Raw genomic sequence first — 14,518 nt, forward strand, 5'->3', positions numbered from 1 at the left:
GTACTTTTAATTTCTCCATTGTAATGCTGCCTAGGGGCCGCGTCTTGGCAAAAGTAGCCATAGAACACAGTGTTTTTCACATGACTTTAAACCGCTGCCGCGGGAAAAGTAATGATCGCATACAAGCCAAATTTGGATATATGATAGATATAATGTTTCTGAAGAATATTAAATTTTTTAATGAAAATTAATCTCCTTAAGGTTCCGGGTCGGAGTTTAATTCTGACCAGAGTCTAAGTAAGTGCGCAGTAAATCGCCGGAAACGTGACTTTGTATGGTATGTTTTGGCCGCGATATCCCTGAAATCGTAATATCTGTGTACATATCTTTGTATTTTCTGAAAAGCCTGTTAGTTGTAGCCTTTATAGGTGGCGTAATGTTGGTGGTCCAGCTAAGACTTCCTGGTATTCGTCCGCGCGGATGGTTATGTGGCCTTTTCGCCTGACCGCCGGGATGGTACGTTCTATATGCGTTCTGGGTGTGTTCGGGCCATCGAAGATAGCGATAAACTTATCGCATCGATTTTAATTAAATTCAAATTTTGGAAACATTAGGTTCTGAGCTTCTTCGAGTACTAAGCCGTTACCCTGGGAAAATTCGTTTTTTCCATGCAGCCATGGTTAAAAATGACGAAAAAAATGACCCCTTTTTTCAAAATGTACTTTGATGTGCCTCATTTACCCCTAAATAAATTGGGCGCAGAAAATATCAATCAAGTGTATTGATACGCGGCACGGCACCCCTTTCCACCAAAAGAGTGAAAAATTCCGACCCGCGTTTAGTACAGAAATGACAGCCCGTCGGGCTGAGGGTGTCAAATTGCTCGAAATACGGAGGGAAACTCCGGTCCGAGACCATATGTTATTAAGAATGAGAGAAACACAGGCAGATATCGATTATGCAAATGAAGACTTAATTTGCATAATTAATGAGAAAATATTATAATTGCATAGTGGTAACTGCCTGGAATTTTATACTTGGGGTGTTTGAAAGTTAAGTTAAGGTGAACATAATTAAACATAACTTATTCAAATAAGGACCTCATTTGCATAATTTATGAGAAAATGTCATCATGGCATTCTTTGTTAAGATAAGACTGTCTTTTGGTGGAGAATATGATCAACAGATATAATTCATGCAATTGAGGATCCTATTTGCATAATTAGTGAGATTAATATATAATTTCTTAATGATAAAAGCTAACATCATTTGGCGAAGGTATGAGATCGTGGAACTCTAGTTTGAATTTCAAACCAGCCTGGTGTGTTGACTTTATGGCTCCTATCGTACCATTTTGGGCCATAATAGGATGCCTTGAGGCCTGTTTTTATTTTTATTTTTTTCACCCGCCTGCTCCATTATTTTTCTAGAAAAATCCATTAACCAACAAATTAAATTGGTGTGGCCTTAGTTGGTGAAGACACCACAAACCGAGTGCGCCTCGTGTGAGCAGTTTTAGCGCGCAATATCATAAATGTGCTAGATAATTGCCAAATATGTTAACAAGTGGAAGTGACGCACAATCACAGGGATATATTTTTCCAATAAAGTATTTAAGGTTTTGGTTCCAAAATGTTACAACATGCCCCTCTAAAACCCGAACACATGGTTGTCAATAATGATTCCCAGTCGGATCGCGTACTTTTGTAGTATGGCGTAAATCAAAAGAGAAAACGTAGACCAAAAATATCTCTGGTGCTCATGAATAAGTCATATCCAATTAGCTGCTAGTTCCTACAAACTGAGACATTAGAGCCTTGAAACACCGCCTCTAACACATAGCATGCCCTTAATTGACAAGGTAGCGATCTAATTTCTAGCGACATGTCCGGTTTTTTTTTTTTAAATTAAGAACATGTATTCTTCTACATCGTACTGGAAGACTTACTGGGATCGAGTTTGTTATGTAGGTTTCAATTTTTCATTTTTAAGTCCAGAAGCAAAATAAATACACCATCTGGTGCCCTGTTTTGTGGTTAGGCGATTTCTTTTTATTAAATGGATGACTGAATCCTCTGGGAACCCCAAACTGATGCGAGCGTGCGAATAAAAAAGTTTGGAAAATTATGGTGATTCATTATAAAATTTGCGTGGTCATGAAGGTTGAACAAAAAGTGGTCATGAAGGTTGAAAAAAACAAAGGTCATGAAGGTTGAAAAAAGCACAAGGAGTATGCTACGACGAATTATAGACTCTATATTTTTATTTCTTTACATTTCTTCGCTTCCTTTGTAGTTGAATTTGGCACTCTATGGCATAACTATCGTTTTTCATTACATTTTTTAATGTGAGTTACTGCATATATTTGTTCATTTTGCAGCTGCTTTGCACGATTTAAAGCTTCAATTTTTTTTTGGAAACGGACGAAAATTCATGTGCGCGCGTATGCCATCCATACATTTACATCAACATGGCCTTATGTCGAATTTAAGTTTTTCCTACATGGTTGTTCACAGAGTTTGAAACAAATCGAGAAAGATTTTGAGATGGTTTCAGAGGAAAGCTCTTCTGGTCAGAGCTGCATGACTGCTGCGTTTTCCCTAACAAGATCCTTAGGGGACCATGTCAACAGATGTTCTCCACGATAGCAGCGCCCAAATCTATCATAATACCACACTGCCGTCAAGCCGTCCTGATTACTAGTTTAACAGAAACAACCTATATCCTTGGGGAAGACTGTAGATCGATATAACACCATGTCCTGTTGTACAGATACGGTGGTTGTCAAATAGATGCCATCCTGATATCTTGGCGGTACGTAGATTGCAGGCATGTTGTTGAAGAGATAGTGTTCTTTCAATTCTGATTACTAGTTTAACAGAAACAACCTATATCCTTGGGGAAGGCTGTAGATCGATATAACACCATGTCCTGCTGTACAGATACGGTGGTTGTCAAATAGATGCCATCCTGATATCTTGGCGGTACGTAGATTGCAGGCATGTTGTTGAAGAGATAGTGTTCTTTCAATTCTGATCAAGAGATAAAGACCTCTTACAGTATGCTAGTACTAGTACTACTACTTCTTACGACGATCAATATACATGTAGCTGTCAAATTGACAGTTCCTAGTTAGAGGCATTGAAAGAGGCTCCACTGGATCGTATTTGCAGATGGTCATTCATGAAGGAAACTTCTAAAAAGCTTTCTTCGCAAACCTTGTAGTCGAAGTCTGCAATTATTCTATTACACCACGGACAGGTACACGTGACGTGGTTACAAAACGACAGATGAACATAAAAAAACATTATGTACGCTGTATGGTGTCGTTTATGCATGTATGTGTATGGCCACAGCAAGTAATTTTTATGGATGGCATCACCGCGCGCATTAATTTTGCCTGATTTTGAAAAAAAAAATTCTGTTTTCCTCTGACAGTGGTCAACATGCCAAATATGGGCAAAGATGTCTGTTGCCATGCCGGGACGTGGATGGCAGATTAATATGAAGAAACTTAAGGAAACAAGAAAAGGCTCTGATTTAATGTTTTTTTTTTTTACTTTGATGATGTGATATGTGATGGTAGCTGTATACGTGATGTTCCCACTGAATCAAAACCATTTGAACAATGATTGAGTCAAAAAAAAAGGAACCTTTTATTTCTGTCTGCCTTGTTTTTATTTCGCCCGCTAGCATTATATTTGGAGTCTGCGTAGGATGTCATCCATCATGTAACATTGCTTATCATTTTCTACAAGGTTGTTTGCCGTTTTTAAAATGAAATTTGAAATATGATAATATTTCCCCCAAAGCAGACCCCATAGGCACACGTCCTTTGAGATTTTGGCAGATGCAGCTTCTATTTCGAAATAAGTTATTTTTTTATTAGCCTCTCGCATGGCCTGGTTTGGTTTTCTACACTAATTAGATGGGAACTATCTGTCGAATTGGATTATCTTCTTGTATGTCGGAAGAAAACAAACCGAAGTGGCTATTCAGGCCTGTCATTATAGTCACCATTATGCCACAGCAAGTAGATTTTATGGATGACATCCTCCGCAGACTCCAAATCTAATGCGAGAGGGCGAAAAAAACAAGGCGGGTCGAAAGAAACAAGGTTCGTAAATTTTTATATTTTGACTCAATCATTGTACAAATGGTTTTGATTCAGTGGGAACGTCACATATACACAGCCAACATCACATATCACAAGTAAGAAACAAACATTAAATCAAAGCCTTTTCTGGTCTCCTCTCTTTATCGTTATCTGCCATCCACCTTCCGGCATGGCAACAGACATCTTGGCCCATTTTCGGCATGGTGACCACTGTCAGAAGGCAACAAAATTTCTTGTCTTTTTTCCAAAATAAGGCGAAAATTAATGCGCGTGCTGATGTCATCCATACTAGTTACTTGCTGTGGCCTTACTGTAATATTTACGGAGACGGCACAGGTATTTTCACAAGGAAATTGTTACTTAAGCAACTGGATAGGTTTTGAAAACTGTTAGACGTTTCAAGTAGCATCCTCTACTTTCCGTCAGTGACTGAAAACATCTGACAGTTTTCAAAATCTATTCAGTTGCATGAGCAACAATTTACTTGGGTACATCATTACCTGGATATCGAAATTTCATCGTCGACGCCGAAATTTGGATGTATGCCATTTTCAAAAGCCGCTATTTTCATCAAAAAGTCTATTTTAACGGTGTTTCTCAATGCAAAGCAAAGCGACCACTTCTAGGCATTGCGCTGGGTGATTCGACAGACGTATGACTATGCCAAAAGGTGGTGTTGAATGTTTTTTTTCTAAAGCTTGAGGATTGTATTCGGAAGGAAAGTACCATGTTTCGATAGGGCTCCAAGCAGTCCGGGGATAGAAATTCTTGCTGCAGAAGAAATTCGAAACTGGAATCTAAACTGCATGACGATGTGAACTAGAGAAGCTAATTGTACGCTGAAAATATCTGATTGATTTTTGATTCTACTTTTATCTATTCGCACATTAACAACAACAATAAAAGCAAAATTTACAAAACATTAACAACTGAAAAAAAACGTGCAGGGTAAGGGACAAAGCCATGATGGCTTGTTTGATTCCCCCCTTCAACATTACATTTATCAAATCATCCATAAATAATAATAAAGTAATAGCAAAAGTAATAGCAAAACGCTGAATTGATAAATCAAAGAGACAAAATAACACAAATTGTTAATAAATAGGTGACACAATACAGTAAATCAATAAAATGACCAAACAAAAGAAATAATTTTGCAAACTCTGGTGGGGTGTATGGGGTGTCAGGGAGGGTCAGTACCTCTGCAATTTTGCAAACAAGTAAACGAAAATATACTGAATCAATAAATATGTTAAATAAAGGAATAAGGTTGGAAGTAAGTACTGAGGCAATATAATGAAAATTAAATGGGAACACAGTATGCAACATTATATATCACAATATATTTGGTTATTTTTTAATATTCCAACATGTAGTCACAAGACGTGGTGACGGCACACTCAATTTTTTCCAACTTATATTAATGCCGCCACCAACACAGGGGACAATAATACTTATTTTCAGCTGAGCGAAGTGAGGAAAGTCGTGTAAAGTGCCTTTCCCAAGGGCAAAACATCGGTGGCATGTCAGGACTCGAACCCGGGACCTCTTGGTTCTCAGTCGAACACTCTGCCCGCTACGCCACACGACACCACATATGGTTATATTTGCTGTTTTGAGACAATCCCTGCAGAAGCGAGACTTCAAAGCCCTTATCTTAAACCTGCCACGGCCGGTCCTGGAGGTTAGGATTACAGAGAGGATAGAAATTTTTCTGACGTCAGCCAGAAGTGATCCCTTAGATTTGCAGATTCATGTATGCACAGCATGCTCCACAAGCAATTATTGGTATAGGTTTTTTTTAAATATATTTTTTGGTTGAACATTAACAAAGTCAATGGAATGCGGCATTTGAGGGCTGAATGTATCTAGCACAATGAATGTGAATGAATGAATGAAGGGTTTATTTGATCAACATAGTCCTTAAGTTAAAAGTACATCGCAGCCAGGCAAAGTGGCTGAATTGCATACTTTTCACATCAATAGATAAGGCTATTTACAAATTGACATTTGGTACAAACATTAATATTCCCTAATAATGTTCTAAATGCGGAGAAGTTACGGTTTGTTTTAGTAGTTTTATCATGTACAGAACAGGACTGTTTTTGTATCTGTTTGTTCGTGCTATGAATGTGGACAGAAGGTGTTTATTTCTAGTGTCTCTTGAGCTGAAATCGCCGCGGGAAGGAGGAATGTGTTGAAGAGAAATCAGAAAAAAGGGTGGTAAAATCAATGTAGAGACTTGGTAATGGAGTGGGGCCAAAGTAGAACAAATGGCTTCGAAAGGAAGCCATACCACCGTTGATAGATTGTAAACTGTTCAAGCCTTAAGCGCGGATTAATTTTCGCTTGGTTTCGAAAGAAAGAAATGTTGGTACCCTCTGAGGCTCTGCCGGTGGCCAACATGCCAAATGTACACTGAAGAACGTATTGACATGTTATCATATGCATATTTAACTAACATCCTGCCATTTGACATAAACAACGCCACCTATAACACCTTATGTTCAACCATTCTCAGGGGTAACCCCTCATTGTCGTTTGTCAACAACTGTAAAATATTTCATGGGGTTTTCAACTTTATTTTGCAGACAGGACGTTTTGTTTGATTGATTTTGATTTGTACACCAGCTCATTATGTACCTTTGTCCTTTCTTCTTCTTATCATTATTACTTTCTTTTATTGTTTCCTTTTATGTGTGAGGAGAGGGCTGACATACGTTTCATAACTTTTGCCCAATCCTCGAAAAATAAATGTGAATAAAAAAATGTGAGTCCAGAGAGCATCAGCGATCCAGCAAACTTAAGGCACAATTGCTCGCGCTTGACGCCAAGTGTTGACGGTCTAAGGTGTTCCATCGCACATGAATACCCAGTGTAGTAGCTGTGTACCCATGATGGTACCACAAGCTATTATCTACAAACGTTGTTCCAGTTAATCAAGATAATAGTGTTGAATACAGGAATAAAAGACCTGTTGGTTGTGATATAATGTTTTGTGAGCCCAATTTCTGTTCAACAAGATTTATGATTAAAACATTTAAAAATGTAGAAATTTGCCTGCTTTTTTCATTAATTTGTTTCTAGTCCATCCAGTGCTGTTAGAAAAATGCTAGCATAATTGTTCCATGTCCATTATTCCAAGCCATTTCTGTAGTGTTTTAACATGTGAATCCCACCAGTCTTTGGAAATATTTGGTAACTTGTTCATCACTATGTAAATTCTTATGTTTTGATGGCGGCATGAATATAAGTCTAAGTTTGATTGTACCATGTTTTGTCAATAAATGTTTAATAAATAAAAGAATGCTAGCAATACCAACTATATATATATATATATATATATATATATAACTATATATATATATATATATATATATAGTTGTGAATGTGTGTGTGTATGCTGCCATACTTTGTACCCGCTACAATTGTTGCAATTGTTCAATGAAGTTCTTCTTCTCCATAAAATGTACTCTTTGTGGCTTTAGTTACAAAACAATGGGAAAATCTTGAACGTAAAGGTTGAGCTGTGATGTTTTATCACAGGTGTCTGCATTGCGGCGTCAGAGAAGATCGACCGCCACGCTTCAGATGAGACCTTTGAAGATATCATAGAGTATCTTGGAAAGACGCCCAAAGCCAGAGCTGTTATCGTCTTTGCTGATGAAGACGATCTGAAGAAGCTTATTGCTGCAGCCAAGAGGTAAAGATATTGACTTACTATCTATAAAAGCAGATACTGTGATGACTATAATGATACAGTGAACTCCAACCGAAGTTCACAAGATAAGCGCATTTCTGGCGACAGTATAGGCATATAAAGAAGCATTTCAGGCACAAGTTTCTTATACAGGCTCTGCTTGATAACACTAATGCACTCTGAGGGAATTTACTGATGCGCGTAAAGGGACAAATTCACTCAGCGTTTACAGCCTAGGTAACTGCAAACTGTTTTATATGTATATATGTCAGGAATTCGACGCCCTAACTTAAAGGCTTTTTGTTATTTTTCCCAGCTGGTACCTATGTTGAGAAACAATCTCCTTTAACCCTTCAAAACAATTACCTTCAACTATAAAAAAACGATTTTCTGAAAAAGATTTACACAAGAATTTTTCATTGACAACTTGCCTTGCCTCCGAAGGTTTTGTACAGCTCCAACAGAAAGAAATAATTACCTTCAACTATTCAAAACCTTCAACCAATTGACATTAAAGACTTCTTTTTAATTAAAGATTTTACGATATTCTGTCAATGGCAATTGTGTGACCTTCAAAGGTTTACTAACAAACACACACACACGCACACACACACACACACACGTACACACACACACACACACACACACACACACACACACACACACACACACACACACGTACACACACACACACACACACACACACACACGTGCCTTTATGTATATAAAGGCACATGCTCAGCGTATATGATTAGCCCTACCTGATTGTATACAGCAGTATCTCTATATGTTTAGTAATTTGGGTGTTAATTTTCATTCTATACTATTTTATTTTTGTACTTTCAAGTAGCCGTTGCCATACGTTGTACAATCGTCTTGCAATAAAGCTCTTCTATGTATTACACGTATACGTCGATGAAGGTTAGACATCCAGGTAATAAGATACGCCAAAAAGCAGTTACTCAAGCAACTGGATATGATTTTGGAAACTGTCAGACGTTTCAGGTAGCATCCACTACCTTTAGTCAGTGATACTAAGAGACCAGAGGATAAATGCAGGTTTATAAGCACTTAAAATCAACTCAGTTCATTGATATGCCAAAAAAGTGAAAATTTTTGGGAAATCCAAAATGAAATAAAAATTACAAAAGTCAAGACAAGATTATGCAAATTAGTCAGAAAGCTCCTGTTGTAGAACAGAAACGTCTGACCGTTTCCAAAATCATACCCAGTCGCTTGAGTAATTGTTTTTTTTTGGCATAAGATGACTTATACCAGATTTTTTTGAGGATTTATCTAGTATTTTATCCTCTCAGACTTGGCGTCGACAGACATCTCCTGTGGGTGGGCAGTGACAGCTGGGGCACAAAGGTCACGCCGGTGGAGGGCCAAGAAGAGACCGCCGAGGGGGCCATCACAATTCTCTTCAAGAGCAAAACGATCTCAGGTACGTCCACCCACGTCCCTGTAACGTTTTTTTCATTTATTTTTATTTTATTCACATGGATTTTTGAGCATTAGATAGGAAGCACTTGTTGTGCTTATGTGAATCCGCTGCTCCTAAAACATAATGCAAATGTAAACATAAAGATGACATAAAATATAACAAACATAAAATGAAAGTGGCTGGCGCACCAATACCTATAACATAGCATTAATGAGATTGGTAAATCTTCCAGAATGATGAATATAGTTGAACACAATATCAAAGATACGGCAGTTAGTAGGATATGGGAGGGAGGGGCTACCTGTAAGAAGTAAAGTGCATAATGTGGCGTCATTTGTATTGGGTTGGTCGGAAAGGAGTATCTTTTCAAGATGAAGGCAAGATATGGATAACAACATTTTGGTCCTTTCAGTATTATGAAATTTGCAGTGCAATAAATAGTGATCTGGTGTCTCATTTGGATGCCCACATTTGCACTCAGGACTATAACGTTCTATCAAAATCTGGTATAGCCATGCTGATTTGATTATATATGGATGGCATCCAAACGTGCATAAATTTTCGTCTGTTTCAAAAAGGTTTTCGACAATACTGTAAATTGTATACAAAGCAGCTGCAAAATGAGCAAATATATGCCGTAAATTGCAAAACAAAATGTTGGAAAACGATACCATAGCTATTGCCAGAGAATGCCAAAATCAATCCCAAACTTGCTAGTGCTAGTTACGGCTCTTTGGCTTGTTCAGCTGCTTCATTCTGTCCTTGTGGGTTTCGCCACCTAAAGAAGGAATCAGGAGGCCAGGGCAGCATTGGGTATAGCCACTCCCCATCTGTGCTCTTGACCCAGAGCCATTAGGATGCCCTCTCTGTCTCATCTGTAGCTCTCTTTGTTACTTCTCTCCTTCTGCTGCCCTTCACTCCTACCAATCCTAGCATACCCCACGAAAAGAAGAAAGTGTGAGGAAATGAAAATGAAGAGTCTATTATTCGTCATACCATACTCTGTGTGTTTAGTCATTTGTCCAACCTTTATGACCGTGTAGATTTCAGAATTACGGCAACTTTTTTTTGCCCAACTTTTTTATTCGCACGCTCGCATCCATTTCGGGGGTTTTTAGAGGATGTCATCCATATAGTCAAATCAACATGGCCTAACAACCACTAGCACTTCAGCTACACGGAAGCGATTAAATGTCACTCAAAGTCTCCTATACGGTACAAGGTCTGATTAATACTTCTCACAGAGGTCACACACATGTAGCCCTGGAACAATGATTGTGCACCAGCTCCTTTGATTATAAGATGGCCACGGTGTAAGAAAAAAAAAAGATACTGGTCCAACTGCACAGAATAAAGGGTTCCTTCTTGCTTTTCTTACTTGGCGTATAAAAAAGGAGCGTTAGGCCACACCAATTTAATTTGTTGGTTCTCGGATTCGCCTCTTCATTTTTTCCTGATTTGCAAAAAAAAAATAAATTCAGAATCAACTGCAAAATGCTCATATTTTGCCCTGAACAGTTGAAAACAGTCCTTTTCTTCCTAGTCGTTACAGTTATTCCATCTCTCAATGCAGTGGTATCATTAGAAGTTCAAAATTCATTTTTTAAATTTTGAACCAGCCTTTTTTGTTGACTTCATACCTCCTATCGTAGCATTTTGGGCTATAATAGGATGCCTAGATCTGTTTTTATTTTTTTTTTCGCCCTGTCGCTTCATATTTTTCCTGAAAAAATCCGAGAACCAACNTTAAGTATTGGTTAAGCATGTTTGAGAAACACGTGTTTCCTAGTGGATGTCGTAGGCGGCTGAAATTTTCAGGACATACAGAACCCATCAGGTACTTCAAAGAATAACATGAAAAGGGACAGATTATCACAAAGAAAAATTAATGCCTTTCAAAAATTGTATCTGTCCATTACCAGCTATGTGCAGAACCTCATTCATGTTAGCCAAGCCTTGCGAAGAAATTTTTGTTTGTCGCAATTCCAAAGAAACCCCTAACACGACTAGACAGAGCACAAATGTAACTGTCTTGTCGACATGTTATCAATATACTGTATGAAATTGAACCTGGACGAATTGTACCTTTCTGTCTGTAAGATTTCCTTTTTATAGTATATTATATATAGTATATAGTATATTTCATTATAGTATCACCTGCTCTGGAGATGATTACTGCATTAGTATAGCTTCTATCTGATGTCCATGTTATTGCCTGACGTTTGATATACTTATGTATGGGTGTAGATGAATCACCGACTGGTAATTAAGGGGACTTTCTTCTCTAGAAAGATGCGAAGAATGAAAATATAGCAAAAGGATTGTGAGGAGACCTTATTTACTTTACTCATGTAACTGATTCATGTAAACGATACAAAAACAACGTGTTTAGAGTTAAAACTTTATAGATCCAACACAAAAAAGTCCTCTCACCTAGAGCTTTCGACCAGTCACTCTGGTCTTCCTCAGTAGACTAACCCAGTGAGGCTTGTTCTTTGAAGTGTGACATCAACTCTTGGTCAAAGGTATCTGATAGACGATGTCGGCCCCCGTCGCGGTTCAGTGAAGGGTGATGGGCCCTGATGTATATGGCTTCCTTCACCCCTCTCAGGAAATTGTCTTGTTCAGTGTCCAAAATCCTTAGAGTGTCAAGTGAAATAACGTGTTTGAAACGTTTTTGTTGACAATGAAACTTCTTTTCTTTTGTTGTGACAGAGTTTGACAGTTACTTCACGAAGCTGAAGCCTGAGAACAACAGACGGGACGTGTGGTTTGAGGAGTACTGGGAGAGCCACTTCCACTGCAGATTCAACATCTCCAGCGACTCAGGGACCAGCGCCGGTCTACGGAGATGTACAGGTAAAAGTTGATAATATGTCATTGTGAGAGCATGTGCCCATGTGGCAAATAGAAAGATAAATTCTGCTTACGCTACACTCATGAGGATGGCTATTATTGATCATGTTACGATGTACCTACTAGTAGTATCACGTCCTTGTCACACATTCACGACCTTCCCTACTCTCCAAGCAGAGGTTGTTGGGGAAAATTGTGACATTCTTTATCATGCGCCCGGTTTTTGTCCGCCTTCCCCAACAACTATTCAACAACCTCTGCTTGGAGAGTAGACCTTCCCCGCATTTGTTACCAGACACCAGCCGACCAGGTTCTGATCGGCTGACGTTCGGGAATACTTTGACCAGATTCAAGCCATGTCTTTACTTTTCTGTGCGGATCGAAACGAATTTGGGTTAAATTTGAGTCAAGTTTAAACACGCCGACTTACCCCCGAATGGTTGGCTGGTGTTCTGCTGACTTACACCCGAACACCAGCCATGATCGAACCTCCTTACCGACACCCGAATGTTTTAAAACATTTTGAAACTTTAGGCTGATGCAGCCAAGTAGTAGCCGAACACCAGCCGATCTAACCAACCAAATTTGCGGCGACCTACTCCTAACCTTAGTTGTGGGATTTCGGCGAGTTTTCGGGTGACCAAATTCGAGAATGTGTGACAGGGGCCTAAGATTATGTACAGGAAAAGGGATCAACTATAAAAAGACTGTGCCTAACCATAAAAACAAAATAAATGTTTTATCCACGCCATTTCCTCACCATCCTTTGAGGTTTCCGATGAAAAAGGTCCCGTTATTACATTTTTGTAACGCAATTGTTACTCAAAAGGGATGGTAGAATTATATAGCTCCAGGACAAACTCTCTTCTCACGAAGAAGGTAAAGCCATTACCTGTATCCCACAGGCGGGCATACTCCCGAATGGTTGGCTGGCGTTATGCTGACTTAGAGCCGAACACCAGCCAATCATGATCGAACCTCCTTACCGACACCCCAAAGTTTTAAAACATTTTGGAACTTCAGGCTGGTGCAGCCGAGTAGTAGCCAAATTCGCCGAACACCAGCCGATCTACCCAATCAACTTTGCGGCGACCTACCCCTTACTTGGTTGTCGGATTTCGGCAAGTGTTCGGGGGACCAAATTCGAGAATGTGTGACAGGGGCCTAAGATTATGTACAGGAAAAGGGATCAACTAGAAAAGACAGTGCCTGACCATAAAAACGAAATAAATGTTTTATCCGCGCCATTTCCTCACCATCCTTTGAGGTTTCTGATGAAAAAGGTCCCGTTATTACATTTTTGTAACGCAATTGTTACTCAAAAGGGATGGTAGAATTATACAGCTCCAGGACAAACTCTCTTCTCACGAAGAAGGTAAAGCCATTACCGCTACCCCACGGGCGTTTTCTCCCCTCTTTGTAGAAGGAAAACGATGAGAGAACTGCCGAAACAGCAATTTAGAAGTGATTTTGCAGAAGAGCCGATGATTTACTCCACCTCCACGGCGGAATTTTGTATAATCTTCTGGGGTTCTTGGCAGTTTCTATGATGGATTACCAGGCTTACTGTGCAATGAAAGAAACATTTAGTATCGGCCCCAAAATATGATTAGAGAGATTCTAGGTGATGCGTCAATATTTTATATGCTGGGGTGTTTATCCACTATTTCAACGGCTGGCAGTCTCTATTAGCACGTTGCGTGGGTTGGTTTTTCCCTTTGGACATGTGTGATATTAGCTTAATGCAGTCTGTGTGTGTGTGCCTGACAGCACGACATCTTTATTGTTTTCTGCTAAAACGTATCCGGAAATCTCAATGCAGGGAAAACACAAAATGGAAACTTCAAGGGACATTTTCAACGGTGCTACTACTGAATGCAAAGCCAAACGACCACTTTCTAGACATCGATCATAAGTTAGGTGACACGGCAGACTTATGCCTATGCAAAAGACAGCGGTGAATGTTTATCTTTACAGCTTGAGGATTGTATTCGGAAGGAAAACATGTGTTTGGGAGAGAGTTCTATAGTTTTGTAGTCTGGGGAAAGAAACTGTTGCTGTATAAGGACTTTGAAACAGGAATTTGAAGGTGTAATGATGTGAATCGGAGAAGAACCTAGTGGTACGCTGAAAACTCTGACCTAAACGGAAATAGACGAGTTTGGACAATGATTTGTGTTTGTTTGCTTGGTTTTTTTATTTATAATTTAATGTAATTATTTACCATTTATTTTAACATGTGTCTGTATATTCTTTTGACATCACAATTTACCATTTGTATTCTAAGATATGATTTATCTATGATTTTCCTACCTATGTTACCTTTACTTTGATTTATGCTATCATTTGTTATCTACTATTTGTATTATAGTGGGCTTCCATGGAAAACACATGACTGTTAGGGCCACCCACTTGTTCATAAGATGAATAACTTAAAAAGGATTAAAACCAGTTATCA

The 14,518-nt window shown here is 38.9% G+C and overlaps 1 protein-coding gene across 1 annotated transcript in view; it reads left to right on the forward strand.

Annotated features, from left to right (window-relative positions):
- The window catches only part of LOC109476788 (metabotropic glutamate receptor 6-like), a 70,346-nt gene that overhangs the window by 37,964 nt on the left and 17,864 nt on the right, over nt 1–14,518 (forward strand). The window contains exons 3-5 of the mRNA XM_019777806.1: nt 7,604–7,760; nt 9,074–9,204; nt 11,920–12,069. Coding sequence (XP_019633365.1) covers nt 7,604–7,760; nt 9,074–9,204; nt 11,920–12,069 — 438 coding nt within the window. The remainder of the gene's footprint in view (nt 1–7,603; nt 7,761–9,073; nt 9,205–11,919; nt 12,070–14,518) is intronic.

The sequence above is a fragment of the Branchiostoma belcheri genome, unplaced genomic scaffold, assembly GCF_001625305.1.
Source record: "Branchiostoma belcheri isolate BF01 breed outbred unplaced genomic scaffold, Haploidv18h27 scaffold39, whole genome shotgun sequence".
In the NCBI taxonomy this organism is placed as follows: Eukaryota; Metazoa; Chordata; class Leptocardii; order Amphioxiformes; family Branchiostomatidae; genus Branchiostoma; species Branchiostoma belcheri.